Source organism: Cervus elaphus, chromosome 12 (assembly GCF_910594005.1).
Source record: "Cervus elaphus chromosome 12, mCerEla1.1, whole genome shotgun sequence".
In the NCBI taxonomy this organism is placed as follows: Eukaryota; Metazoa; Chordata; class Mammalia; order Artiodactyla; family Cervidae; genus Cervus; species Cervus elaphus.
Window position 1 is genome coordinate 85,567,784 of NC_057826.1, and position 26,970 is coordinate 85,594,753.

General features: G+C 37.6%; 1 protein-coding gene across 6 annotated transcripts in view; it reads right to left on the reverse strand.

The window, feature by feature from the left end:
• Positions 1-26,970, reverse strand: part of MAP2K5 (mitogen-activated protein kinase kinase 5) — a 260,879-nt gene that overhangs the window by 159,377 nt on the left and 74,532 nt on the right. For all 6 annotated transcript variants that reach the window (XM_043919835.1, XM_043919834.1, XM_043919831.1 and 3 more), the window contains 3 exons: positions 16,504-16,543; positions 3,347-3,415; positions 3,173-3,254 (listed from right to left, as the gene is read on the reverse strand). In XM_043919835.1, the coding sequence (XP_043775770.1) occupies positions 3,173-3,254; positions 3,347-3,415; positions 16,504-16,543 (191 nt within the window). The remainder of the gene's footprint in view (positions 1-3,172; positions 3,255-3,346; positions 3,416-16,503; positions 16,544-26,970) is intronic.

Genomic DNA, 26,970 nt, shown 5'->3' on the forward strand with positions numbered 1-26,970 from the left:
AATGGCTAATATGGTAAATTATACTGGAGAAGGCAACCCACTCCAGTATTCCTGCCTGAAGAATCCCGTGGACAGAGGAGCCTGGTGGGCTGCTGTCCATGGGGTCACACAGAGTCAGACACAACTGAAGCGACTTAGCATGCATGCATGCAATGGAGAAGGAAATGGCAACCCACTCCAGTATTCTTGCCTGGAGTCACAGGGACAGAGGAGCCTGGTGGGCTGCCATCTATGGGGTCGCACAGAGTCAGACACGACTAAAGCGACTTAGCAGCAGCAGCAATATGGTAAATTATATACGTATTATACCACAATTAAAAAAAAAAAAAAACACAAACCTTTTGGAAAAGACAGCCTTATGCCCACAGTCTTGCAAACCCTACTTGGCCACAGAACAATGGGCCATGGGGCTAGAACAGTTGCTTACTAAGAGATAAAGAGGCCATACAGCTTGTGCTGGGTTTATCTCCTTGTTTTGGACCCTTTCCCTGTTTTAGGCTCAATATGTACTTCTTTGTCCTGTTTAAGCATGTGCCTCAATGGACCTTAGGCATACCTTCAGTTTTTAGCATTTCTGACTCCAAGGGAGTGAGGTGGAGTGGGGGCTATTTCTGCTGCAACACAGATGGGTATGTGCAGGCCAACTGCCCTCCACAGACTGCCAGGAGGGACCTGCGGCTGGCCATGGGGAACTGACACCCACTATTGAAGCTGATCTTGCTGTCTCTCATTTTATTGTGTGACTGAAGAATTGTTCAGTCCAGTGCTTGCCTGGTTGTGTTTTCCTTGGCAACTCCAGTACCAAGATGCAATGGGCAGAAGTACTGGACTTCTCCTAATAACAGACAACAGATGCCACCTGACCATAAGAACTACTCACAAACAAAACTGCAGGACCAGATGGCTTCACCAGTGGATTACACCAAATGTTTTAAGAAAAATTAACATCAATCTTTCTAGCAAACTCTTCCAAAAAATGGAAGAGGACAGAACACTGTACACTCATTTTTTGAGGACAGAAATATCTGGGTATCAAACTCACACAGTGACATTATAAGAAAAACTACAAATCAATATCACTTAAAAACATGAATGTAAAAATTCTCAGCAAAATACTAGTAAACTAATCCAGCAACATATAAAATGGACTATGCAAGATTGGTTCAATATGCAAAAATCTATTAATACACTACAACTATAGAATAAAGGACAAAAACACATGATCACTTCAATAGAAAAAGCACTTGGCAAAATCTAACACCGATTTATGATTAAAAATATCCAACAAACTTGGAAGAGAAGGGGACTTCCATAACTTGATAAACGACACCTACCAAAATCCCACAGCTAAATCATACTTGATGATGAAAGACTGAAAGCCTCCCCTCTATGGAGCATCAGTGCCCATCATGGATGAAAGAGTAAACAAAATATGGTACATCCACACAATGGACTAGTATGCAGTTGTAAAAAAGGAATGAAGTACTGATAAATGCTAAAACATGGGTGAACCTTGAGAACATTATGCTAAGTGAAAGCAGCCAGACACAAAGGCCACATACTGTATGATTTCACTTATCTGAAATGTCCAAGATAGGGAAGTTCATAGAGATAGAAAGTAGATTAATGGTTGCTAGGGACTAGAGGGAAGAGAATATAGGAAGTGACTACTAATGGGTAAGGAGTTTATCTCTGGGGTGATAAAAACGTTTTGGAATTAATGGTAATGGTTATACAATCCTGTGAATATACTAAAAACCACTGAACTGCACAAATGCATATCCTCCATTTAGAAGGATGAATTTTATGGTATTTAAACATACCATCTTAATAAATAATTTTTTTAATGTAACACAAATTGAAGATTCAAAAAAGGATGACAAAAAGCCATAAAACATGACATGTACTGGCTCTATGAAGGGCTCCCCAGGGGGTTCAGTGGTAAAGAACCCACGTGCCAATGCAAGCAGATGCAGGAGATGCGGGTTTGATCCCTGGGTCAGGAAGAGCCCCTGAAAGAGGAAATGGCAATCTGCTCCAGTGTTCTTGCCTGGAAAATTCCATGGACAGAGGAGCCTGGCAGGCTACATATAGTCCATGGGGTTGCAATGGTCAGAATCAACAGAGTAACTGAGCACGCACACACTCACTGGCTCTGTGAATTCCCTTTTTCTAGTTGGTCTCCTTAAAGAGTAACTGTCATACTAATATGTTTGTAAGACTTTTAATTCTTGACATCTACTGTAACAAATTTAGAACACATTCTTCTAGTATCAAGGTATCAAAGTGGGCTCATTAAAAAGTCTTATATGGAATGAACTAATTGTATTATTAATATACTGAGAATGCCCCAAATGAACTATATATACACACACTTGGCTGCATCCCTTGGCCTGAGGGACCTGAGTTCCCCGACCAGGGACTGAACCCAGGTCACAGCAGTGAAAGCTCTGAGTCCTAATCACCGGACCACCAGGGAACTCCAAGTGTTGAGTTTTAATGAGCTGGACATTAAAAAATTGAATATGTGAAACGTAAAGACTGCTCTGATTTCAAATGGATAAACAATAACAATGGCGACATCATTTCACTGACAGGGAACCAAGAAATCTGCATTTTTGCCATAATATTCAGATCAAAAAGATTTACCAAAGTAGAAATGAATAAAAAATAAAGGAAGGAAGGAAAGGGCTAGAGTCCAAAGAAAACAAAACACATCTTGGCTAAACAGCTGTGCTAGAAAACGATTTCTAATCTTGCAATTAAGAACTGATTTCTTTCTAAAAGACATAGGACATTGGGTTAATAGATTTCTCTAAAAGAAAATCTGTTTTGGCTATTGAAACATTAAAAGAACAGAACATCTGTTTCACAAGTGAAGACAGATTGTATAGAAGAATCAAATATCAAACCACCGATTAGACTAGCATTTAATCTGTTCTATTTAAATTTTCAATAAAAGTAAATGAAATGACATTCTTGAAATTATAGCTCAACTATAAATATTTAACACTAGGAACCCTTAATATTAAGATGTTTTAGAGCATAAAGGAGGTACTTATTAGTATATTTTAATTATTTTTAATTCTACTTGATACCTGTATCAACATCAGGTTTTAAAGTATTCTACTCTCAAAATCACTTTTAAAGTATTATAAAAGGGAAAACTCACCATCCATAAATTCAGTACATATTGAAATCCTGTTCTCCACGAAAAATGCACCATAAAACCCTATGATATATGATGAATCACACTGTAACAAAAATAAGACAAAAGCAGTTAAAAGCCTGCAAGCCAATACCATAGGCATACTTTATAAGGAAAAATAACCAAGAAAAAAATTACCTTATAAAGAATTTCCAATTCAGACATAATTTGCTTCTGAAGTTCCAGTGTAATATCTAGTAGTATGACCTGAACATATAAAGGAATCAACATTTACACATTTATTCACCTTTAAATTAAATCTAGCCATATTCACTATGAAATATAAAAACTAAAAAATATGGTGTTTCCTCTATTCATTCCACCTTTCTCCTCTCCACCACCATAACCTCTGGTAATACAAACTGTGTCCACATCTGTCTAACACTTTGTATTGGGGGAGGTGGTACAGAAGTGATTGATGGGATCAAGGAAAACGCCAGGTCTCAAAGGTCAGTATTAATGGCTTCAAAAGTCAGTTACGTTATAACACCCTTAATTTACACACCCTATTTTGGCCACATTGGTTATTTTGAAACAAGGAAGACCGGAGTGACCCTGAAACCATTAAAAATTAATTGTCTTGTAATTCAGGCACTGGGCAAAGCAGAAGAGAATGATAAGTAAAAATAACATTTAAAGTAGATTTTTAGTTATGAGAGAAATAAAGAGTTTTTAAAATATATCAGGTTTTTATACTCTTCCAATTGGGTAATCTTTCTTTGCCACAACTGTTATTAAATTGAGCTTGAAGTAACCTCAGAAATTATTTCACCTAATTCCTTTCTTTCTAAAGAGGAAGAAACCAAAGCTCTGAGGAGTCACAAGGCCCGGCAACATCAGGGCCTCTCCCTGATTCCAAGAACCACACACTTCCCAGTATGTTCCAAAGCTTTACGGTCTCCCTTAAAATATCAACCACTGAGTCAAATTCATAACACAGAAAGGTACAATAATTTATAAACATACCTAGAACAAATTCTAGTTTATTTTGAACACTTACTTTAAGAAAGAAGCCCATTAACCATTCAAATTTTACTTAGCATTTACTGTGAAGTCAATTCAAAGGGAATTGTTTTTTACTTAAAAAGAACAGTGATGATAATAAAATAACTAGAGAATAGTTTTAAAGATTTGCAGCAGAGTTTTTGATTCCAGACATTTCTAGATAAAACTTATTCAGGATTACCAAGGACAGTAATTATACACCAGCCAACATTGATCTACATTTTGTATTACAATTGCAGAATATATATAAACACACACAGACACATATATGTAATCATACTGGAGGAAAAAACATAAATTTTCAATTGTAAACTGATGACAGAGCAAGGAAAGAAAAGGATAATCTCTAAATACACAAATTTTCTAGTACTGACATTCATTGGGGAGGGTAGAATGAGTACAAGAAGGCACAGCAGTTTCTATCAAGAGTTTGCTCTAGGGTTATTTATAAAAGCTCTCACTAAACTAGATTGTAAATGTAAGGCAAAACTGCCAAGAAAACATTTAAACATTTCTCCCAATCAACAGTCATTTGTTACAACATTCACTTACATTTTTGCTCCCGTATAAAATTTAGCAACAAAATTAATTCATCTAGTATTGTTTCAATTCTATACCATATAATATTAGAGCTAATGTTGACCCTCTATGTCAAGTACAGGGAATCTTCCAGCCTGAAAAATTCTACTAAAAGGAATAAAGCATCATTTACCTTAAAGCAATGGTGCTCAACCCTGGCCTCACATTATAATTACCTTTATATCAAGGTATTTATACAATAAGGACACTTTAAGCAAAGCCTGATGATGCACAGGCTTTACCCAGAATAAGGGAATCAGAATCTCTGGGGTTGGGCCCATATCTTTGCATTTTTAAAAACTTGCCAGCTGATTTGTAGCCCACAGTAAGGTTGAGAATCCCTTATTTAAAGTTTCAAAAAAATGCTGTTTATTCAGTGTGCAGTATCACTACTAAAGATATACTGCATCTCCAGGCCCCCAATCAAGAAACAACATGATTCCACACGGCTAACCAAAATCTTGGAATTAACCTAAAACTACCAGCCAAGAACATATTCTTTTCACAGACAATCTTAATTGGGCTTCCATAGTCTGGAATAAAGTTGACATTCTAGCATGATATTCAAGGAATTTTTCCACAATCTACCTCCAATTTGTTATTCCAGTTCCTTCTCCCACTACTCCGTACCACAAATCCAATCTACATGTAAAACCAGATGACTGCTACAAGCCCACATGTCCTGTGCTTTCCCTCACCTTCAGTCTTTGGTCCAGGTGTTCCCTCCACTTGAGGTATGCTTTCTTGCTCCATTCCATAGTCACTGGCCATGATACCTTTTCTATGCTTTAAGCATAGCTTGAATGCCACCACCATCTCCATCAGGCCAGCCCTAAAGCCTTCCATCAGACCCTCTATCTTTCTCCCATCACATGCTGCCTTTTGCATTAATGCCTTGGCTCCTAAAAACTGAAGCCTAGAGAGCACATTGGTTGTAAGCCTGTGAAGGGCAACAACTAAGCCTTGGGCATTTTTCTCCAGTTCCCTCCCTCCAAACCCAGCACCCAGCACATGGTCTTAAACAAGCGGTGCCCACTGAGTGATGTGGTACTTAATTTTATCACACCTTACAACCGTAATTCTCTAAATAAGACGCTACTTCTAGACAGGAAGAAAATGAATTGTTTGATTTCTATAATTGAACTTAAAATCAAAGACATAAATACCAAAATAAATAAAATTGCCACACTGGCCTAAACTGTAGCAAGTAATAGTATATTTTGGGGACCAATCCATTGCACTCTAAAAGATCTTGATCATTCTTGAAATTCGCTTTAGTCCAGAATAGTGGTGATTCCATATTGGTAAAAAAGTGAATAAAGTAATTTCTGGGAACTTGAGAGGGAAAGTAAAATCTACCATAAAATGGGAAAACTGGGGAGAAAAGCATGACAAATACTAAATCTTTTTTGGAAGAACAAGGAAAGTATGAACTTCCTGAGTCCTCATGATTATTTCCTCTTCTCTTTAGGAAGAGCTCAATTTTTCAAACTGGAGAGAATTTGAACACGAAGCACTTCCTGGAGAAAGGGTTAAGTGAGAAACTGAAATACCTGAGTGCATTTCCGCTGCTCTCCACTACACCTCCAGGACAAATAAGGATGAGTTGTCAAGTTAAATACAAGCAGTCAAGTGACTGAATTATAATTTACTCCGTGCTCAATTTAAATTAGTGTGAGGCTATTAAAATATACAGTATAAATACGGCAATTCATCACAAGCTGTCATGGATGGCTTCATTTACTTGCTGGAGTGGCACACGCTCCACTAAAGGGAAGGGGAGCAGAGTCACAGGTCACATTCAGCCGCTTTCTGTTTCAATTCGCTTATTTAATCTGTGGCGACGTAATTGTCTTTTACAGTATGTACAACTCAGAAAGGAAATTTGGGAGGATTACAGTCAGTATACAAATGATTAATCAAATGGTCCATTTAAATGCTACTTTAAAAGCAGCAGAAACCCAAAGCAGTCAAAGAATGATAATCAGCATGTGCTACATACAAGGCTAAATTTCCTGTACGGTGGGTTTTTCCCAATTAGAAAATATATAGTACAAGGGAGACTTTCAAGCTCCACTCTTTCAAAGATTTTACAGACTACATTAACAGTATAAAAAGGTTCTATTTGCAAAATGGCTAAGAGTATTTTTATTTGTTTTCTGCTCTACTTGTTTGCAATCGTCTTGCTTAACTACATTTCTCCCACCACTGTCAACCCCCAAAAGCTAGTTAGAAACATGTATTTAGATACAGTCATCAAATAGTTATCTTTAAAATAGCACTAGTAACATTTTCAAAGTACTCTCTTTGAGGCATTTTTTTTTTCTAAATTCAGTGATATAAATTAAAAATTCAGGGTACTTGTATTCTCCCCAAAATTCAACTTGCTTTTTATAATATCTGAAGTGGTATTTTCCACCTTTGAAGTCTGAAGTGGTAAACACTAATATGCTTAGACACTGCAATAACTTTTGGGCAAAAAAAGTCTAAAAAATAAGAACATTTACAAGCACAAAAATTAGAAATATTTTGAGTAGGAAGAGGAAAGTAACACATTTTCAAGGACTCTCATCTAATTGATCCCACATGACATTAAAAGTATGGGTGAAAATGATTATTTGACTTGGGAAATTACATTTCCCTCATCGTTCTATGCAGGCATCAGAGCCCTGCAGGTGATTCCATTTAGACAAGGACTGTGATTTGCTGCTCTTCGCAATCCCTCTATGACACTAGACAGCCTGGTTTCACAGCTGAGGTCACTAAGAGGTTCAAGTGACATGCTTGAAGTCACACAAAAGTCAGGAGGGGTTCAGGAAAAGATCAAATGTGCTTCTAACTCTTAACCTTTCATTTCTGCCCTTAATATAAAAAATGCTAAGAAATACTCTGGGTGAGAGCAATGAACACAATGAATACAAAGAACACTATGGGATATTTTGTTTGTGAACCAAGCTTGCTTTCAGGATATTACTTTAAAACATGAATGAATGAACTAAAGAATAAATGAAATACTAAAGTTTATGTATTCAGTTAGTTGTTCAACAAATTACGTGTTGAACACCAAGTCATGACATGTAGTGCTCTATATTACACTCTATATGCAAGGTTCTACATAAATCAATGACTAAGACAAGAAAATAACAAGACCTGTTCCCCACTTTCAAAGACATTTCAGTGTACTAGGGGAAATGTACACGTATACTATTAGAACACTAGAAGTCACCATGTGATGACACCCATAAGCGACACATTCAGAGAATACTAGATAGGTCCGAAGGAGAAGGTGGTAAGTGATAGATCTACCAGATGTAACAGGATCTATTCAAGCCAGCTCAAGGAGGAGCAAGCTTCGGAGCTGACCCATGACGGGTGCTGAGGATTCGGATAGGTTGGAAAATTGGTGAAGGCATTCTAATTAGAAAGAAATACATGAATAAAAGTGTTGAAGTAAGAAAGTACTTGGGTTCAGATAAGGCAACGAGTTCAACTTAAAAGCAGCACAGAATTCAGACACATAAGATAATGCTTTAGAAGTAGGCTGAATACGTATTGTGCAAAATCTTGAGTTCCATCCCATAGAGCTTTTAGTTTACTTGGAAGTAATGCAGAGCCTTTGAAGACTTTTGAGAAGGGAAGAAATGTGACCAGAGCTATGCTTTAAGAAGCCAAATCCCAAAGTACTGAACAGAAATACAGAACAGAAGTTAACAGCATGGACTTGATTGAGGCAAGACTTCCCTGGGTACAAAGCTAGTTCCCATTACTTATTAGGTGTGGGACTAAACTATTTAAATATTCTGTACCTCAGCTTCTGCATCTGTAAAATGAGGATCCATAATAGTAGTAAATGCAAAAGGTCATGGTGAGATTTAAACATGGAAAATGTACATAGAGTGCTTAGCAGAGTTTTTTGTTGTTTAGTTCCTAAGTCTTGTCTGACTCTTTTGTGACTCCATGGACTGTAGTCGACCAGGCTCCTCTGTCCACAGGATTCTCCGGACAAGCACACTAGAGTGGGTGGCCATTTCCTTCCCCGGGGGGGTGTTCCTGACCCAGGGACTGAACCTGGGTCTCCTGCATTGGCAACTGGATTCTTTATCAGTGAGACACCAGCGTAGACACCTGCTTGTGTGTGAGTGTGTGCTCAGATGCTTATTTGTGTCCAACTCTTTGCAACTCCATGGACTGTATCCTGCCGGGTTCCTCTGTCCATGGAATTCTCCAGGCAAGAATACTGGAGCAGGTTTCCATTTCATACTCCATGGGATCTTAACTACCCAATGCATCTCCTGCATCAGCAGGTGGATTATTGACCACTATACCACCTGGGAAGCCCAGACACCTGCTTAGCATAATACACATGATCTATTGGACTTCTGTAGCTTCTATTCTTGAGAGAACAATTTAAAAGCTGGTCAAGAGACATGTCTGCCAAGACACAAAAATAAGTGCATGGATTAGCACAGTGATAAGAACGGAAAAGATACTAAAAAATAAATAAATAAATAATAACAAAACAGAAAAAATCAACAAGCTTCCAGAAATTAGACCTCAACTAAAATAGGACAGTGATCTCTGAGAGATGGAAAACCAATGAGATGAGTCCTATGACAGCTTAGTGACTAGACAAGAGTTTTTAGGACCCAGGCAGGGAGGGGAATCTAGGGGAGCTCAACCACCTCCCCAAGCTGAGAGAACTGGGAGTTCTGAGGAGGCCAAGGCAGCTAGAATTCACTGGCAGAAGAGCAAAAGGAGACAGCTACAGAAAGCTGCAGAGGGCACCTGGAGTCTTTAGCTGAATAATGATTAGCACACGGATGTCAGGAAACTACGTGAGGCAAGGGAAAGAACCTCAAGAAAGAACCAGAAGAAATAATCTCCAGACCTCACACTAGGCAGAGTTTGTGTTCCCACAAGGCAGGATGAAAAACCTATGTTTGCCAAGGCATTGGGATAGAGTATTCAGAAGACTACTGCTTCAGTTGACTGGGGAAAGTTAGCTCTAGACTAACCACTGGAAAATTCTGAAAGAGATGGGAACACCAGACCACCTGACCTGCCTCTTGAGAAACCTGTATGCAGGTCAGGAAGCAACAGTTAGAACTGGACATGGAACAACAGACTGGTTCCAAATAGGGAAAGGATTACATCAAGGCTATATACTGCCACCCTGCTTATTTAACTTCTATGCAGAGTATATCATGAGAAACGCTGGGCTGGATGAAGCACAAGCTGGAATCAAGATTGCTGGGAGAAATACCAATAACCTCAGATACGCAGATGACACCAACCTTATGGCAGAAAATGAAGAACTAAAGGGCCTCCTGATGAAAGTGGAAGAGGACAGTGAAAAAGTTGGCTTAAAGCTCAACATTCAGAAAACTAAGATCATGGCATCCAGTCATAGATGGGGAAACAGTAGAAACAGTGGCTGACTTTATTTTTGGGGGCTCCAAAATCACTGCAGATGATGACTGCAGCCATGAAATTAAAAGATGCTTATTCCTTGGAAGCAAAGTTATGACCAACCTAGACAGTATATTAAAAAGCAGAGACATTACTTTGTCAACAAAGGTTCGTCTAGTCAAGGCTATGGTTTTTCCAGTAGTCATATACGGATGTGAGAGTTGGACTATAAAGAAAGCTGAGTGCCAAAGAATTGATGCTTTTTAACTGTGGTGTTGGAGAAGACTCTTGAGAGTTCCTTGGACTGCAAGGAGATCCAACCAGTCCATCCTAAAGGAGATCAGTCCTGAATGTTCATTAGAAGGACTGATGTTGAAAGCTCAAACTCCAATACTCTGGCGAAGAGCTGACTCATTTGAAAAGACCCTGATGCTGGGAAAGATTGAAGACAGGAGAAGAAGGGGATGACAGAAGATGAGATGTCTGGACGGCATCACTAACTCAATGGACATGAGTTTGGGTAAACTCTAGGAAATGGTGATGGACAGGGAGGCCTGGTTTGTTGCGGTCTATGGTGTCGCGAAGAGTCAGACACGACAGAGTGACTGAACTGAACTGAACTTAACCACTAGGCTACTACTATCTAATAAAGCATAAAAGCAAGTCTTGAAAGGACCAAAGTGTTTCAGATTCACTAGACAGCTCCTCAGAATAAAGCTCAAGGATATTTACAGGAATGTACCTATGCTATATGACTGGTATGCAATAAAAAATTAAAAGGTATTAAAACAAATAAAAAATACAACCCAAAACAGAGAGAAAAAGCAACCAGTCAAAACTGACCCCAGGATGATAGTTATGGTCGAATTAAGAGACAAGACCATTAATTGAATTATCATAACTATATTCCACATAGGCAAGAAGGCAGAAGAAAGACAGAGCATGTTAAGTAGAAACATGGAGGATGTAAAAAAGACCCATATAAACTTCTAGGGATAAAAAGTACATCTGAAATGAAAAAATATACTGAGCAAAATTAATAACAGGTTAGACAATGCATATGAAAGAGTACAAACCTGAACATTTGACAACAGAAACTATCCCAAACTGAAACACCAGAGAGAAAAAAGGCTAGAACAAACAAACAACAGAGCATCATTTTGCTGTGGGAAACCTTCAACTGAGATAACCTCATGTCAGAGCTGGACCATAAAGAAGGCTGAGCACCAAAGAATTGATGCTTTTGAACTGTGGTGCTGAGAAGACTCTTGAGAGTCCCTGGGACTGCAAGGAGATCCAACCAGTCCATCCTGAAGGAGATCAACCCTGAACATTCACTGGAAGGACTAATGCTTCCAATACTCTGGCTACCTGATGCGAAGAGCTGATTGTTTGGAAAAGACCTTGATGCTGGGAAAGATTGAAGGCAGGAGGAGAAGGGGATGACAGAGGATGAGACGGTTGAATGACACCACCAACTCAATGGACACATTTGAGCAGACTCTGGGAGATGGTGAAGGACAAGGAAGCCTGGCTGTAGTCCATGGGGTTGGCAAAGAGTTGGACACAACTGAGTGACTGAACAACAACTTCAAGTGACCTAATATATATGCAATTTAAGTTCCCAAAGGTGAGGGAATACGTGAAGAAAATAATGCCTAAAACTTTTCCAAGTTTAATTAAAGTTAAAAATCTACAAATCCAAAAATCTCAACAAATCCTAAGTACAGGAATCATGAAGAAAATGACACAAAAACTCACCATAACAAAACTACATAAGAGGGACTTCCCTGTGGCACTAGTGGTATGAACCCGCCTGCCAATGCAGGAGATGTAAGAGATATTGGTTAGATCCCTGAGTAGGGATGATCCCCTGGAGGAGGACGAGGCAATCGACTACAGTATTCTTCCCTAGAGAATCCCATGGACAGAGGAGCTTGGAGAGCTACTGTCCATGGGGTTGCAAAGAGTTGGACACGTCTTAAGTGACTGAGTATGCACAGTGATTTAAAAAAACCTTAAAAGCAGTCAGAGAAGATGTCAATTCTAATGTACAGAGGAATAAAGATTTCTAAATGACAGTACAGTAAGCTTTTCACTGGAACCAACATGAGCCAGAAAACAGTAAAGCAAAATCTCTAAAATACTGAAAGTAAAGCACAATTAAACTAGAATTCTCTATCTGGTGAAATTGTTTTCCAAAAATTAAAGTCAAATATACACTTCTCAGACATGCAACAGCTGAAAAAATTCATTGCCAGGAGACTCATGCACTGTAAGAAATGTAAAAAAAGGGAGTCATTCGGACAGAAGCAAAATGATACCAGACGGAAATCTGGATTTGTACAAGGGAATACGGAACACCGGAAATGGTAAAAAGGTGAGTAATTATAAAATAAATCTCTTCTTACATTTAAAATGCCTTTAAAAAATACTATCTAAAGCAAAATCAGTAACAATGTATTTTGGGGTTTATAACATGAGTAAGTAAAACGTACAGTAACATCAACAAAAGCCAGGATGAGGGAAATCAAAGTACACCACTGTAGAGTTCTCACACTATAGGTCAAGTGGCACAATATTACTTGAAGGTGGACCTCGGTAAGTTAATGATGTATCCTATAAACTTTAAAGCAACTGTTTATTTTTTTAAAGGACATAGACACAGAATAAATAGAAAACAAAGAGCAAATTGATATACTCGAATCCAACCATATCGATAATCACATGAAATGTAAATGATCTAAATACCTCAATTAAAAAGCAAAGATAATCCGACTGGATTAAAATACAAGACCCAGCTATATGCTGCCTACAAGAAATCCATCCCAAATATAAAGATACAACAGGTTAAAAGTAAAAGACTGTATCATGTGAACACTAGTCAAAATAAAGCTGATGTAGCTATATTAGTATCAGACAATATACATTTCAGAGTAAAGAATACTACCATGGATAAAGAAGATCACTTTGTAATGATAAAGGGGCCATAAAATCCTAAATAGCCTAACAGATCTACAAAAAAATATGAAGTAAAAAAAAGGATAGAACTGCAAGGAAAAAATAGACAAGTATACAATTATTGTTATAGATTTCAACACCCTATTTTCTTATTGATAGGACAAATAGATAAAAAGTCAGTAAAGATACAGAAATTTGGAAAAACATTATCAGACAACTTAACCTAATTGATATTTATCCCACATCCTATACATCAGACTACACATTGTTTTCATGTGCACAGGGAACCCTTATGAATAAAATTCACATGCTGGGCCAAAAGATAAATATCAATAAACTTAAAATAATTCCAATTATATGAAGTATGTTACCTGACCATATGGATTTAAGTTAGAAATCAGTAACAGAAAGATATCTGGAAAATCCCCAAATATCTGGAAACTAAATAACACTCCTAAGATTTAATGAAAAAACTCAGCCTGTTTTAAAGCAAATAATGACACTTTTTTTTTTCTCTTAGATTATGACTAGTCCTTTAGGATTGTCTGGAGATCAACCCAGTCAGTCCTAAAGGAAATCAACCCTGAATATTCACTGGAAGGACTGACGCTAAAGCTGAAGCTCCAATACTTTGGCCACCTGATGTGAAGAGTCAACGCCCTGGAAAAGACTCTGATGTTAGGAAAGATTGAAGGCAGGAGAAGAAGTGGGAGACAGAGGATGAGATGGTTGGATGGCATCACTGACTCAGTGGACATGAGTTCGAGCAAACTCTGGGAGAAGGTGAAGGACAGGGAAGCCTGGCATGCTGCCATTCATGGGGCTGCAGAGTCAGATATGACTGAGTGACTGAACGACGACTAATATACAGACAAAATGCTTTTTGCCTTCACTGCCAAGAAGCTCAGGGCTAAACAAAAGTTTAAACACAATAATTATACCTACTCAAATCATTCATTCATTCAACTTGAGCTTCTAACATTTGATTTTATAAAATCAAGGGATACAAAGTGAATATGATACAGTCCCTGTCCTGTAGCTCAGTTTTACGGTTAGCTGTAGCAAACAGTATATTTGTAAAGCCCTGTTTTCCTTTATTGAAGGTCTCTATTTTAACAGCCTTTTAAAAATGTGTCTTTTCTTTTAAATTGCTTTTAATCGTTTCCAGAGATAACTGTTGGCCCCTTGCCACATGCAACTAAATAATCATGCAGAAGAATTTTAGTATCAGCCTAGGTTAAACATAATTGAAAATGTATGAAATTATGAAAAATTATAATACAGTTGCAAGGCCAAATAGTGATGCTTTGGGGGTGATTTGTAGCAGTGCTCCACTCTCCTGGAATAAACAAACTGAAGTTGATTATCTTTAAAACATCATTGGCAACAGTCTAGAAGTTTTGACATCAAAAGAATAAACAAATAACTAGACAAAAAGGAAAACAGTGCTGAGTTGGTGGAGGTGACTTTGAGTGAAGATGGAGCCAGAAGGCACAGAAAGGACAACTAACGCTAAGTTGGTACCATAGAGCTGTGCTCAAGTGAACTCACGGAGGCTGAGGTGGAGCCTGAGCTCTAGAGTACTTACCCTGGGAACTGGCTCGACTCAAGGCTCCTCCTTTTTAAAAGGTGGGGCCACGACAGATGATCTCTAAGGTCTCTTTCAGTTCTACAACTCTGTGAACCTAGTTTGGCTGGAATATCAAAGTAAACGTCCCAAGAAGGAGCTCTGTTGGAGCGACCCACCAAAAGCTATTTAAATTATTAAAACTAGACTTGATAATACACATAACACATCCTCAGTGCTGGATTAAGGGTGGCATGGGAGAACAATTCTGGATTGCACAGCAATCAGGAGACTCGAGTCCATTTTGGTCTGACTTTACTAAAAGATACAACACACTGCAGTTTAATCACTCTTATTCTTAGTTTCCTAGGTTAGATAAAAGATGCAGAAATATATCTATATGCTCACTGTGGACAGTTAAGAAGGCATCTTGGAGGAGATGGACCTTGAAAGGATAGATAAAAGTCAAAAGGATGGGCAGTGCTAGTAACATGTATCCAGGCTGCATGGTGTAGGAGAAGACATGTGCTTTGAGTTGATGCATTTTGTTTTAAATCTTGGTCTTGGCTCTTCCATCTGGGTGACCTTGGACAGTTCAGCTTTCTCAGTGTCCTCAAATCTAAAATAACAGGCTTACTTTATAGATTTAAAAATTAAAGATAAGAGGTACATAGAATCAAGCATTATACCGGGCATATAGTAGTCATTCAAAAAATAAAAAGCTCTCATTACTAAGAGACTGAGGATAACGGGCATTCCAGAGAGCAACAGGCAGGTAAAGCAGAGGATGTAGCTGGAAGGTGTGTTAGGGGTCTGTCTGTAGAGTGCCTAACTAATCAGGGGAGTGAGGGATGAAGCTGGCCTCACCAGTCTGTTAGCTAAAAGCCCAGTTTGCAAGTGGAGTTCTATGGACTTGAATTTGAGGTAGTACAGGGTTCAGTCAGAGGTGCAATTCAGAGATTCCACAGGGAAATCTGAGATAAAATGAGGGAAAATCAGGCACCAACAGCCAAGGCCAGAAATTAAACGCAAAGTAGCACGGGCAGAACTGGGATCTTGGAGTACGGCAGGGATGGAGTGTGGATTATGGACACAAGGGCAACAAGGGCAACAAGCGAGGAGCATCTAAGGTAACGGCCTAGAACGTCCCTGAGTTACGTGCGCTTGACTCTATTCGATGGTGTGGTGTTAGGGTCTCTCAGAATGCCGTAAAGAAAGGCCTTATGTTGTACACTACTGGGGCTGAGGGAAGAGGCATGCCAAGATAGTGATGCATCAGGTCTGGGGTTCAACTTCTCAACTCCAGTGGCCAGGTGAAAGGTACAGTGAAGAAGTTCCTATAAACGTCTAAGTACGACGTATGTGAGCCTGATACAAGGCAAAGGTAATGAGGATGAGAACAGAAAGAAAGTGACACACGGACCCATTTCAGGGGAAATTTCTGACAGGACATGGTGACTTACGGGATGTGGCAGATGAAAGAAAGAAAGAAGTGAACAACTACGAAGTTTTTGAACTGTAAGATGAGGAAGACAGTGGTGCAGTGAGCAGAGAACATGGAAAGAACTATGGGCGATGAGGAGTCAAATCACAGTGTGGGGATCCTGAAGGTCACAGCAGGGCCAGAGCTTCCACCAGCCACCACCCAAACCTTAAACCACTTCATTTCCTCTTTGACAATACCTATGATTCAAGCTAACAGGGGTCATGATGGGAGAGAAGGCAGTAAGCATCAAAAAACTCATGAAATTCATAAAACTTATCTAGCACTTACCTTTACAGCTAGTATTTTCCCACTTGGGACATGATATGCTCTGTGGAAAGAAAAAAGAAATCACTTGGGATTACTAAACAACCTCCAAAATGGCTAAGGACATAAAATAAATATGAATACATCCTCAGTAAGAGAAATATGATACTTTTAGAGAACACTAATAACAGTGGTAATTTCCATTTCTATTGAGGACCATGGTTTACACAGTGATTCATTATGTACTACCTTAAAATAACTCTGAGTTAATTCTGGTATTATTATCCACTTTTTAGAGCCCAGAACTCTGAAGCATAGAGAAGATAAGCAGTTTATCAATGGCACAAGTTAATAAAAGGCAGAACTAGACATCAAACCCAAGTCTTCTGGCTCCAGATCCCTTACAACATACTGTCACGGTATGTGGCAGTGTGTTCTCTGCTAAGCACGGTACAGAGCCAAATAAAATGGGAGGTTTCCCTTTCGTTTATCTCAATTATATACACAGATAAACTGCATCCCTACATTCCATTAAAATAATCTCAAAACACATGACTGAAGATATAAATTCATGTAAGAAGTCATAGAGTTACAAGGACCAAGTATGACAGTTATCTTTTTCTAAAAGCTAGCATCTCTCAGTATTTTTCAGAAAACTACAGAACAAGGCTTCCCTGGTGGCTCAGTGGTAAAGAATCTGCCTGCCAATGCAGGAGACATGGGTTCGATCCCTGATCTAAGAAGATCTCACATGCCATGAAGCAACTAAACCCTTGCGCCCCAACTATTGAGCCTGTGCCCCAGAGCCAGGGAGCCGCGACTACTGAGCCAGCTGCTGCAACTACGGAAGGCTGCACGCTCTAGAGCCCATGCTCTGCAACAAGAGAAGCCACTGCAAAGAGAAGCCCACACTCTCAAACCAGAGAGTAGCCCCTGCCTGCCACAACGAGAGAAGAGCCGACTCAGCAAGGAGACCCAGTGCAACCAGAAATAAATAAAATTACATTCTTAAAAAAAAAAAAAAAAAATTACATTCTTAAAAAACTTCAGAGACCAGTTCAAATGATCAGATACAGTGAAATAATTACAATTTAAATCAAGCAATATGAATACATTCATTTGTGAAAAATACTAAGGGAATAATGTTTGCAGAAATAAAATACCATTACATCTCATCAAGACTTTTTATGTGAAATGAAATGTGTGCCCATGTACTGCACTGACTGCACATTCTGACCACTATCCAGAAACAGTACGCTTTAAATAAAAATTTCAAAACAAACCACATAACACAAACAAGCACTTTTTATGGCAAGTTCATATAAGTATAAAGAAACAAATTAATTTGGAAGAAGTAAAATCTTGCTCCACGAAAGATTTTACATATCACCCAAGATCAAATTGGTCTTCTCTTAATCCAAACTAATGTTAAGGTGTAACTGGGGTAGGAAAGATGTGGGTGAAAGAAATTTAGCTTCTCAGGAATTTCTCATCCTTACATGCTAAGCTGCAAACTACATTTTCCAGGCTCCCAAATTTTACTGGGTAATGACCTAGCAGTAAACACTTGTCATTTCTTTTATTGTTTTAATTGAGATATAATCGACATACAGTATTAGTTTCAGGTGTACAACATAATGATTCAATATTTGTATATACTGTGAAATGATCATCACAGTAAATCTAGTTTACATCTATTACCACATAGAATTACTACAAAAATTGCTTATTTCATAAAATAAAAACAAAACATATATCCCATCATTATTAAAAATGATTACTAAATTTGGGATTTAGTAGCACCATTTTCTGTTGTTTTGTTAGAAATAATCATGTGGTTGCTCTGAAATTTTTTAACAGCTTTATTGAGGTATAATTATATATGATAAAACTCACTTGTTTTAAACATACAATTCAAGATTTTTAGTATGTTTACAGAGTTGTGCAGTCATTGACAAGTGTTTTTAAAGTTACTGACTTATAGAAATGGTTCAAGTATTTGTAATTTTTCACACATAAAATGTTACAAATTCAGGTATGACTAAGAAAAAACATATATCAATATGTATATAAATCCATATATAGGACTGTTATAAAAAATTCATTCTGCTTCTCCTGAGTAGACAAAGGTCAAGACAATTATGGAAGGTAAACCTAGCCTTTATCAATTAATTATACAGAAATTCAGATCTATCTCACTATAGGAAAGGCAAGCTTATAAAAATCATCAATTGTTCACTTTACCAGAGAATACTTTAATCTATACAAATGTCTAAAGACTTTTTCTAAACACCAACCTCCCTATTATATATAAATACTATTCAACTGTAAAACTTAAATAATTAAAAAAAATTGTATACTTTGTATAAAGTGATATACATTTTCAAAAGTGGAACCCCTGTGTTATACTGGTTTTACAACAAATTACCACTTACTTTACTACGTTAACATAGGACTTTTACAATGTATGAAACTACATGTCATGATTTAATTCATGATATGTCTGAACTCATGCCATAAATTAATATATAAAAGCTTACACTGTATTTATTCAGTGCATGACAGAGAAGTTGCTGGCCTAAGCCAATTTGAAGTGTGATTTGAAGGAATTTAGCAGCTTTATTCCAGGTAATATAACACGTAACATTTAATAATGATATACTCTTTTTCCTCTCGAATTATCATGGTGTCTTCCAATGTCAACATTTAAAACACTCTATATTACAAAAAATGAAATGTAAAGATAAATAATTGAATGCATACACAAGGACTCAAAACAGTGTTGTTACACAGGACAATGAGCAACACCTGGCTATATTAGACTAATAGCAGTGATAGGGAAATGATTAGCAAATAATCGAGTACATACTATATACCATACTGGACAGTTTAGCAACTTAACTAGCTTATCAAGAAAGCCGATCTATTCCAAAAGAAGGGTCTCCTATTTCCAAGTGAATTAAAACGGGAGACTTGATGATTTAATTATGATGCAGGTTTATTCATCTGTGGAAGTTTGGGTTCAGTTTCGAGCAATAAAAACGCTGTGTGGCTTGGTTTACAGTGCAATGACAGTACCAAATTAACATTTAATTTTCAAGAAGAAGTGGAAGACAAAGGCTATGCCAGGTAAGAGTCAAGTGTGTCCCTTAACTTTGCAAATGGCATTCTACCCAGAGACAAGGAATTTGTTTACTTTCAGTGGATACTGCATCTCAATTGTCTTGACCTTCCTCAACACATTAACTGTAAAGTGATTAATGAAGTTTGAATGGAGGCTCTGGTTACACCAAAAGACAACTATACACCTCTGCATTGTTTTAATTAACAGCTAACACTTCAAATTAGCTTGCTGTTGCCACAGTAATTACCTGTTCCAATGAGTGCATGAAGGAAGCACTTTTATAAGTTATTTTTAGTGCTGAGTCCTTGAGCATTCCACTTTGTGACCAGCACAGAACTTCTGGGAATAGTACCAGCCCTTAAAATTGAGCACACAATCTATACACACTTTAGGACTGTAAAAGCTAAGTAGCCTGGTATAAATTTTTTGAGTATTTAAAATAACAAGCAGACCAGCAAAAGAGAACATCTATACTTTTCATACTTTCTTTACTTTCTCTTTTCATTTGGAACAATAGGTTCCATATGAATAAACAAAAAAAGTTGGTACCAACCCTTAATTTTGGTAGTACAAATTCAGACAATGCATTGAGCAAGTCAGTAATATTGAACACTGTCTTATCTAATCCCTCCCTTTTAAGGCAGAAATATCTAAAAGGTTAAAAAACTGGTCCAAGCATACACAGTCAATGGCAAAGACAAGACTGGAACTGAGGCAGAACATGTGTATTCTAGGAACTAAAAAAATATGTGGTAACGTTTAAGTTTTCTTAACTGCATTCTAGAGCAGGGAAACTCAAAATTCAAAACTTACAAAGGCGCCGCCCTATTTCAATCAGGCTAAGGACTGTCACACTAAATCTTTCCCAGCAAGGAAGCATTCTGCAAGCACTGCCAACCTGTCAGGGGAGGGGGAGGAGGGAAGGCTGTATGCTCTAAGACACTGCCTGGGTTCTGACGCTAGCTCTGACACTTAATGTGAACATGGACTGTTATCAAACCTCACCTTGTCTCTCATGCCTTAAGCCTGAAAAGGGGAAATTGGTCCCTATGTTATAGACTTGTGAGGTTTAGTGAGAATAAGTAAAGCATAGAGGACAACGCCTGGCACAGAGTAAGTGGGTGTTACACGTTAGGAAGCTAGAAAGTTTCCAGGGTAGTTGGGTGTTTTAAGAGTAAAACCATTAAAACAGACTGAAAAAGCTCCGTTTTCTGCTTCTGCAAATCTCCCTTATCCACAATACTTACTCTGCTCCACAAAACATCTTTCTGCCTCAGGCCCTTTCTACCTACATCTCAGCCTGCACCACTCTTCCTTCAATATCCACTTGACTTGTTCCATCACTTCCTTCAGGTTCAGTGTTACTTCTCTGACTATCCTACGTAGAACAGCTCATTCTCTCTTTCTTTATTCTTCATAGAATTCATGAACACTCTACTCAATTTATTATTTGTCTCCAGTCACTAGAAAGCAAGCTCTGTGAAAACAGGGACATTTTGTTGTTGTTGCTCTATATGGCATCTCCAGTGCCTAACACTGTACTGGGCAAATTTTATAAATATTTGCTGAAAAAATTAATAAATTGCCCTTTTAAAAAAATTATTGGTTTAGATTCTAAACCTATTAATATCCAATTTTTCTTTTCTTTTCTAAACTCATGAGCCCTTTAAGTATGACTGGGCTCATGAGTTTTTACATATGGTATTTTTTCACTGTTCAGTTGCAAATATTTTTGTCCCATTATAATGTGCTACACGACCCATAAATTATTCAGATGAGTGCATTTTAATTCTCAAATGAATGAGAGGTTTAACATTATTATTATTAATTTCTAAACTAATTATATTATCGTCAGAAAAAGTGATCTGTAAGTTACAAACTTAAGTGAGACTTGCTTTGTGCCCTAGTATATAATCAGTTCTTAAGTTTTCTATACCTGTATATTCTCTCAATATGATTGATAAAGAGTTACATGATCATGTGATCAACTTGTTAATGATGATGTTAAAGTCTTCTATATCTTTAATTTTTATCTGTTTCATCTATTGATTATTGAAAGACAATTCTCCTACCATGATTGTGGATTTATTAAATTTTCCTTGTCAAGCTTTTTTTTTGCTTTATGTATTTTAAGGTTATGTTATTAGCTATATACAAGCTTAAGACTATTATATATATTTTTTCTTCTATCATTATATAGTAGTCCTTTCCATCTTCATCCCTAAAATTACAAAAAAAACCCCACAAAACTTTTTGCCTTAAAGTCTGCTTTGCCTTATGTTAATATAACCACACTAGCTTTCTACTGATTAATTTTTGCCTAATATCTTTTCCCCGACCTTTTCCTTTCAACCTTTCTCTGTCTTCATGTTTTAGGTATATATTCTAAAATGGTCGAAAACAGCAGATAGCTGTATTTTTTTAAGTTCCACTTGACCAATCTACTAACTGGCAATATCAGTCAACATATATCTATAATTATTGATACATATAGATTTATTTCTACCACCTTATTCATTTACTTTTCACCTCTCTCCCTCTACTATACTGGATTGTTATTGCTGTTTAACTGCTAAGTTGTCCAACCTCTTAGCAACCCTGCAAACTGTAGCCTGCCAGGCTCCTCTGTCCATGGAATTATCCTGGCAAGAATACTGGAGTGGGTTGCTATTTCCTCCTCCAGGGGATCTTCCTGACTTAATTATCGAACCCGTATCTCTGAAGTCTCCTACACTGGCAGGTGGATTATTTAACACTGCGCCACCTTGGAAGACCTGATACACAGGTGGATTATTTAACACTGCGCCACCTTGGAAGACCTGATACATGTACACAATCCCCTTTTTTGGATTTCCTTCCCATTTAGGTCATCACAAAGCATTTAAAAAACTATTTATTTGGCTGTGCCAAGTCTTAGTTGAGGCATGCAGGATCTTTTGAATTGCGGCATGTGAGATCTAGTTCCCTGACCAGAGACTGAACTCGAACACCCCAAAATTGACACTAGAGAGTTTAGCCACTGGACTACCAGGTTAGTCCCCTGCCCTCACTCTTGAATGACAGTTTAACTGAGGCAGTTATTTCCTTTTCATCTCGTGAGGATACCACTGTCTTTCAGCTTTCAGTACTATTGGTGCAAGATTGCTATCCACAAATTGCTGGCCGATAAATGCCACTGAAGGTTCTTGGACAGAAGAGTGGTATGATCAGGCTTTAAAATTCTTACCCTGGCTGCAGATTACCACAATACTACTTGAAAGAGCAAGGAGCACTTAGAATGGTGTTACTATAGGCTACATAAGAGGGCATAATATGAATCTAGGTAGTATTATCAGATGTGGAAAAGGGGACATAGATAGAAGACTTTGGCCAGATATAATTTATGACACATGGGGATGAGGAGGCTAAACCTAAAACTGCAAGCAAAGATCATAGAATTATGGTGTTTATTAACAGAAATAGAAGACTCTTATCTAGTCATCCTTAAATATATAATCCTGCACTTTTAGCTTCATGAGGGCAGAGACCACATCAACTTCATTCAACAATGTATATACAGCATCTAGCAAAATACTTAGCACATCATAGATACTCAAATATTTATGAGTTAATAAGTAAATGGTGTAGTCAGGAAAGGGGAGAAAGAAAAAGGAAACGGGGAACTAACAATTTCTAAGAGTCCACAGAATTATTCTGATTTTCATATGCTGTATGTAAGATAAGCCACATTTCACAGATAATGACAGAAACAGACTTGGGGATGTTAAGGTGATAAGAATTTATGAATGGCAGGTATAAGATTCAAATTCAGGTCTATTTCAATTTAATGCTTGTGTTCTTTCCAGTACAGACAGAGTATGCACAGGGAATGATTTGAAATAAGTTTACTTCAGGATAATGTGAGTGTTGAACATGGAATTCAGAAGAAGAATGTACTAAAACTCCACATATCATATTCCCTATTCTATGGCTTATATTTCCCTATCCTGTGGTTGATGCCAATTCATCCACTGGCATCAACTACTCTGATGTTTTATGATATGTCACATGTTGCTGTTAATATTATTTTTCTTCAAAAGTGTTATGTAACTTCAGTAGTATAAGCTTCATTTAACGATACTGTAAACTCTAATTACCAAACAATACTATAAATTCTTAATATAGGGTCTGTATCTTATCCTATTTTATTGTAAGTTTCAAGTCAGGGTCAAGGTCCATTCTCTTAACTGCTGTATCCCCAAATTCTACCACAGTATATGACACACTCTCCTCTTAGATACCTAGTTTTCGTATTTAATAAATAATGCACATCTCCAACTGCCAAACACAACGGTGGGCACTGTGGCTGGGGTAGAGAACAAACCAGACAAGGTTCCTGCTTTCCTGGAGCTTACTTTCTAGTGGGGCAAGACTGACAATAATCAAATAAATACACAATATGTCACGTATCAGGAGTGCAACAAAAAAGACTAAAGGTAGGGATATAGACAGTGATCAGGATTAGGGGCATTTTTAAAAAAATATTATAGGTAGGAGGAAATTAAGGAATGCACTGCTCATTCAGTTATATGTGAGCAGTAAAGGAGTATACCACTTAGATAGTCAGAAAAAGAGGACTGTGGGCAGAGGAAGTGTTGAGTTCAAGGCCTTAAGGTGGAAGTGTGTATTTGACATGTGTGTGGAAGTAGAAGAAGCAAGAAGACTAGGTGTGGGAGACAAAGTTAGAAAGGTAATGGAAAGACAGATTGTTTAGTACCATTTAGACCATGGAGGTCTTTGGCTATCATTCTGAATGATACAAAAAGTCACAGAGTCATGTGGAGAGTTTATATTCAGAAAGATCATTTTGTCTGTCACGTAAAGAGAATGCTTTGTAGGAAATTAAGGACACAAACCAGAATAGTAGCTGGGAGACAAGAGATAATAGAGGCTTAGAATATGGTGGTAGGTCAGAGGTGGTCCGCTTGCTGAAACAGCTTTGAGGAAACGCCAACAAGATTTGTGGGTTAATATAATGGATGGTCTGGGAGAAAAGGAAGAAAGAAGAATGACTGGAAAGTCACTGTCATGAGCAGCTTGTAGAATGAAGTTTCCATTTACAAAGATTAGAAAAACTAAGAAGGAACAGATTTTAGAAGAAACCAAGAACTCCACTTTGGGTAACTTTCAAATGCCTAAGACATTCAACTGGTAATTAGATATGAGTCTTAAGTTCAGGGCAGAGGACAGGACTGGAGATATACATTTGGGCTTCATCAACATATAGATGATATGTAAAGCCATGAAAGTACAAAATCTCACTTGGGAATTTTTTAATAAAAATATTTTTATTTATTTATCTGGCTGCATGGTTCTTGGTTAAAGCACACGGGGATCTTCAATCTTTGTTGTGACATGTGAAATCTTCAGTTGAGGCACATAGGATTCTTAGTTGTGCACGCAAACTCTCAGTTGCAGCATGTGGGATCTAGTTCCCTAACCAGGGATCAAATCCAGGTCCCTGGCACTGGGAGCACAGAGTCACAGCCAGTAGACCACCAGGGAAGTCCCTCAATTAGGAATTAAATTAAATCGAGATGAGGTATCAGGAGTGGACCCGAACAACTCCAAATCCAGCAATCAGGGAGCTGAGACGAAATCAGTGAAGGCGATGAGCAGGTACAGAATGTATGCCAGCAACGGAACCCACAGGACAGTGCTCCCAAGGCCTGAATGTTGGCGCTGCATCTCTGACACTGCCAAGAGCAGTACCTTGCTCAGGGCAGGTACCCAAAAGCACATGTGACTGACTTCAAAAGCAATATTTGGGGACAAATGCAACGAATCTTATTATTTTCTATATGAAGACGGGTCTAGTACAATACACACAAGGTTAGAGGTGTGTTAACTTTCATCTAATTCCTAATGAGACTTTATTAAAAGATACATCAATCCAAAAAACTAAACAGAATTTCTATAAGAATCTTTAAAAGTGTGTAAGGAAAAGGAGAAACTTGAAAATGAAATGTTAAAAAGTCCTACATTCACACAGGACATAAGGGAGAAGCAACCTGTGTTCACATTTCAACATCTGGACTCCCACACAAATTTATGTCATGCGTAAGATCAATTGCGTCTGTACTTTACAATGTTTACTGAAATTATTTATGCTTAGAATTTCAAATTCTAGGAGAACCGAAAAAATATGAATCGGCCCAGATGACTCCTGTTCACAAAATAAATAACCTAGAGCTGATCATATATTTTCTGATAAAGCTTGTACAATCTCATACAATTAGAGCAGGCATCTAATTTCTACGACACAATTCTGCATATTAATTTCTAAATACTTACTAATCAAATTATTTTCAATTATGAGAAGAAAGAATTTATAATAGGGAATACTTATGCTTCTCTAATTGTGAGGTAAGATATAATTTAAGAATGGGGGACTGACCTATGATCTGACTGCAAATACTTCATATTTCAGCATAAATTATAATATGACATGGGATAAATGTCACTCTTAGTGAAACAGTCATCAAAATGACTATAGAAACACGACTCCTCCCTTTTTTTTGCCTCGTAGAGCCAGGATTTCAAGAGTAATTGCACGTATGATGACTTTTAATCATGATAGCAAGACAAGAACACTAAAATGACACACTGCCACTGCCCTGTGAAGGGGGCAGGGCAGTTCTCTCACACACCATGTGGAATAAACGCCACTGACTCAAGTTCCACTCTCACAGAGCATACCGCATAAAAGGTTAGTGAAAAGCGGGACGCAATTACTCTGTGAATTATTTATAGAGTGCTATCAATTGTTGGAAATTCTCCAAATGAATGGGAAACTTAAGAAAAAAAGCCAGTCACTAAAATGGTGAAACCACTAGTTAAGGTCTGGCTTAAGAATTACATACATACAGAAACAAAACAAAAATATTTTGCTATTTTGTGAGATTAATTTTTTTTTAAAAAAACCCTAGATGTTGTCTTTTAATGCAATGACATGCTTTCAGGAACCAAATGTAAACTAGCTATGGTTCAGTTAACGAAAATTTTGTTTTATTGTTTGATCATTTTAGAGATTTATTCTCTTGGTAGGTTTCTTTGGGGGTGGATTTTACCAATATGTCACATAACAAAATAGCCATCCACAGGGAAAAAAAAAATTCAAATAGTTTCAGGGAAATCAACACTGACAGTTGTTGTCTCCCAGAATAGATAAACACATTAGCTGGGCTCTAGCTGTTAAAATAGGAAATCCAAAGTAAACAGCAGTTGTAAAAAGCTTTCATATAAACTGTACTAGTTCAAATAGCAGTCTATGCCAACGTTCCTTCTGCCTAAAAACCCATTACAAATGCTGACTACTGATTGTAAAA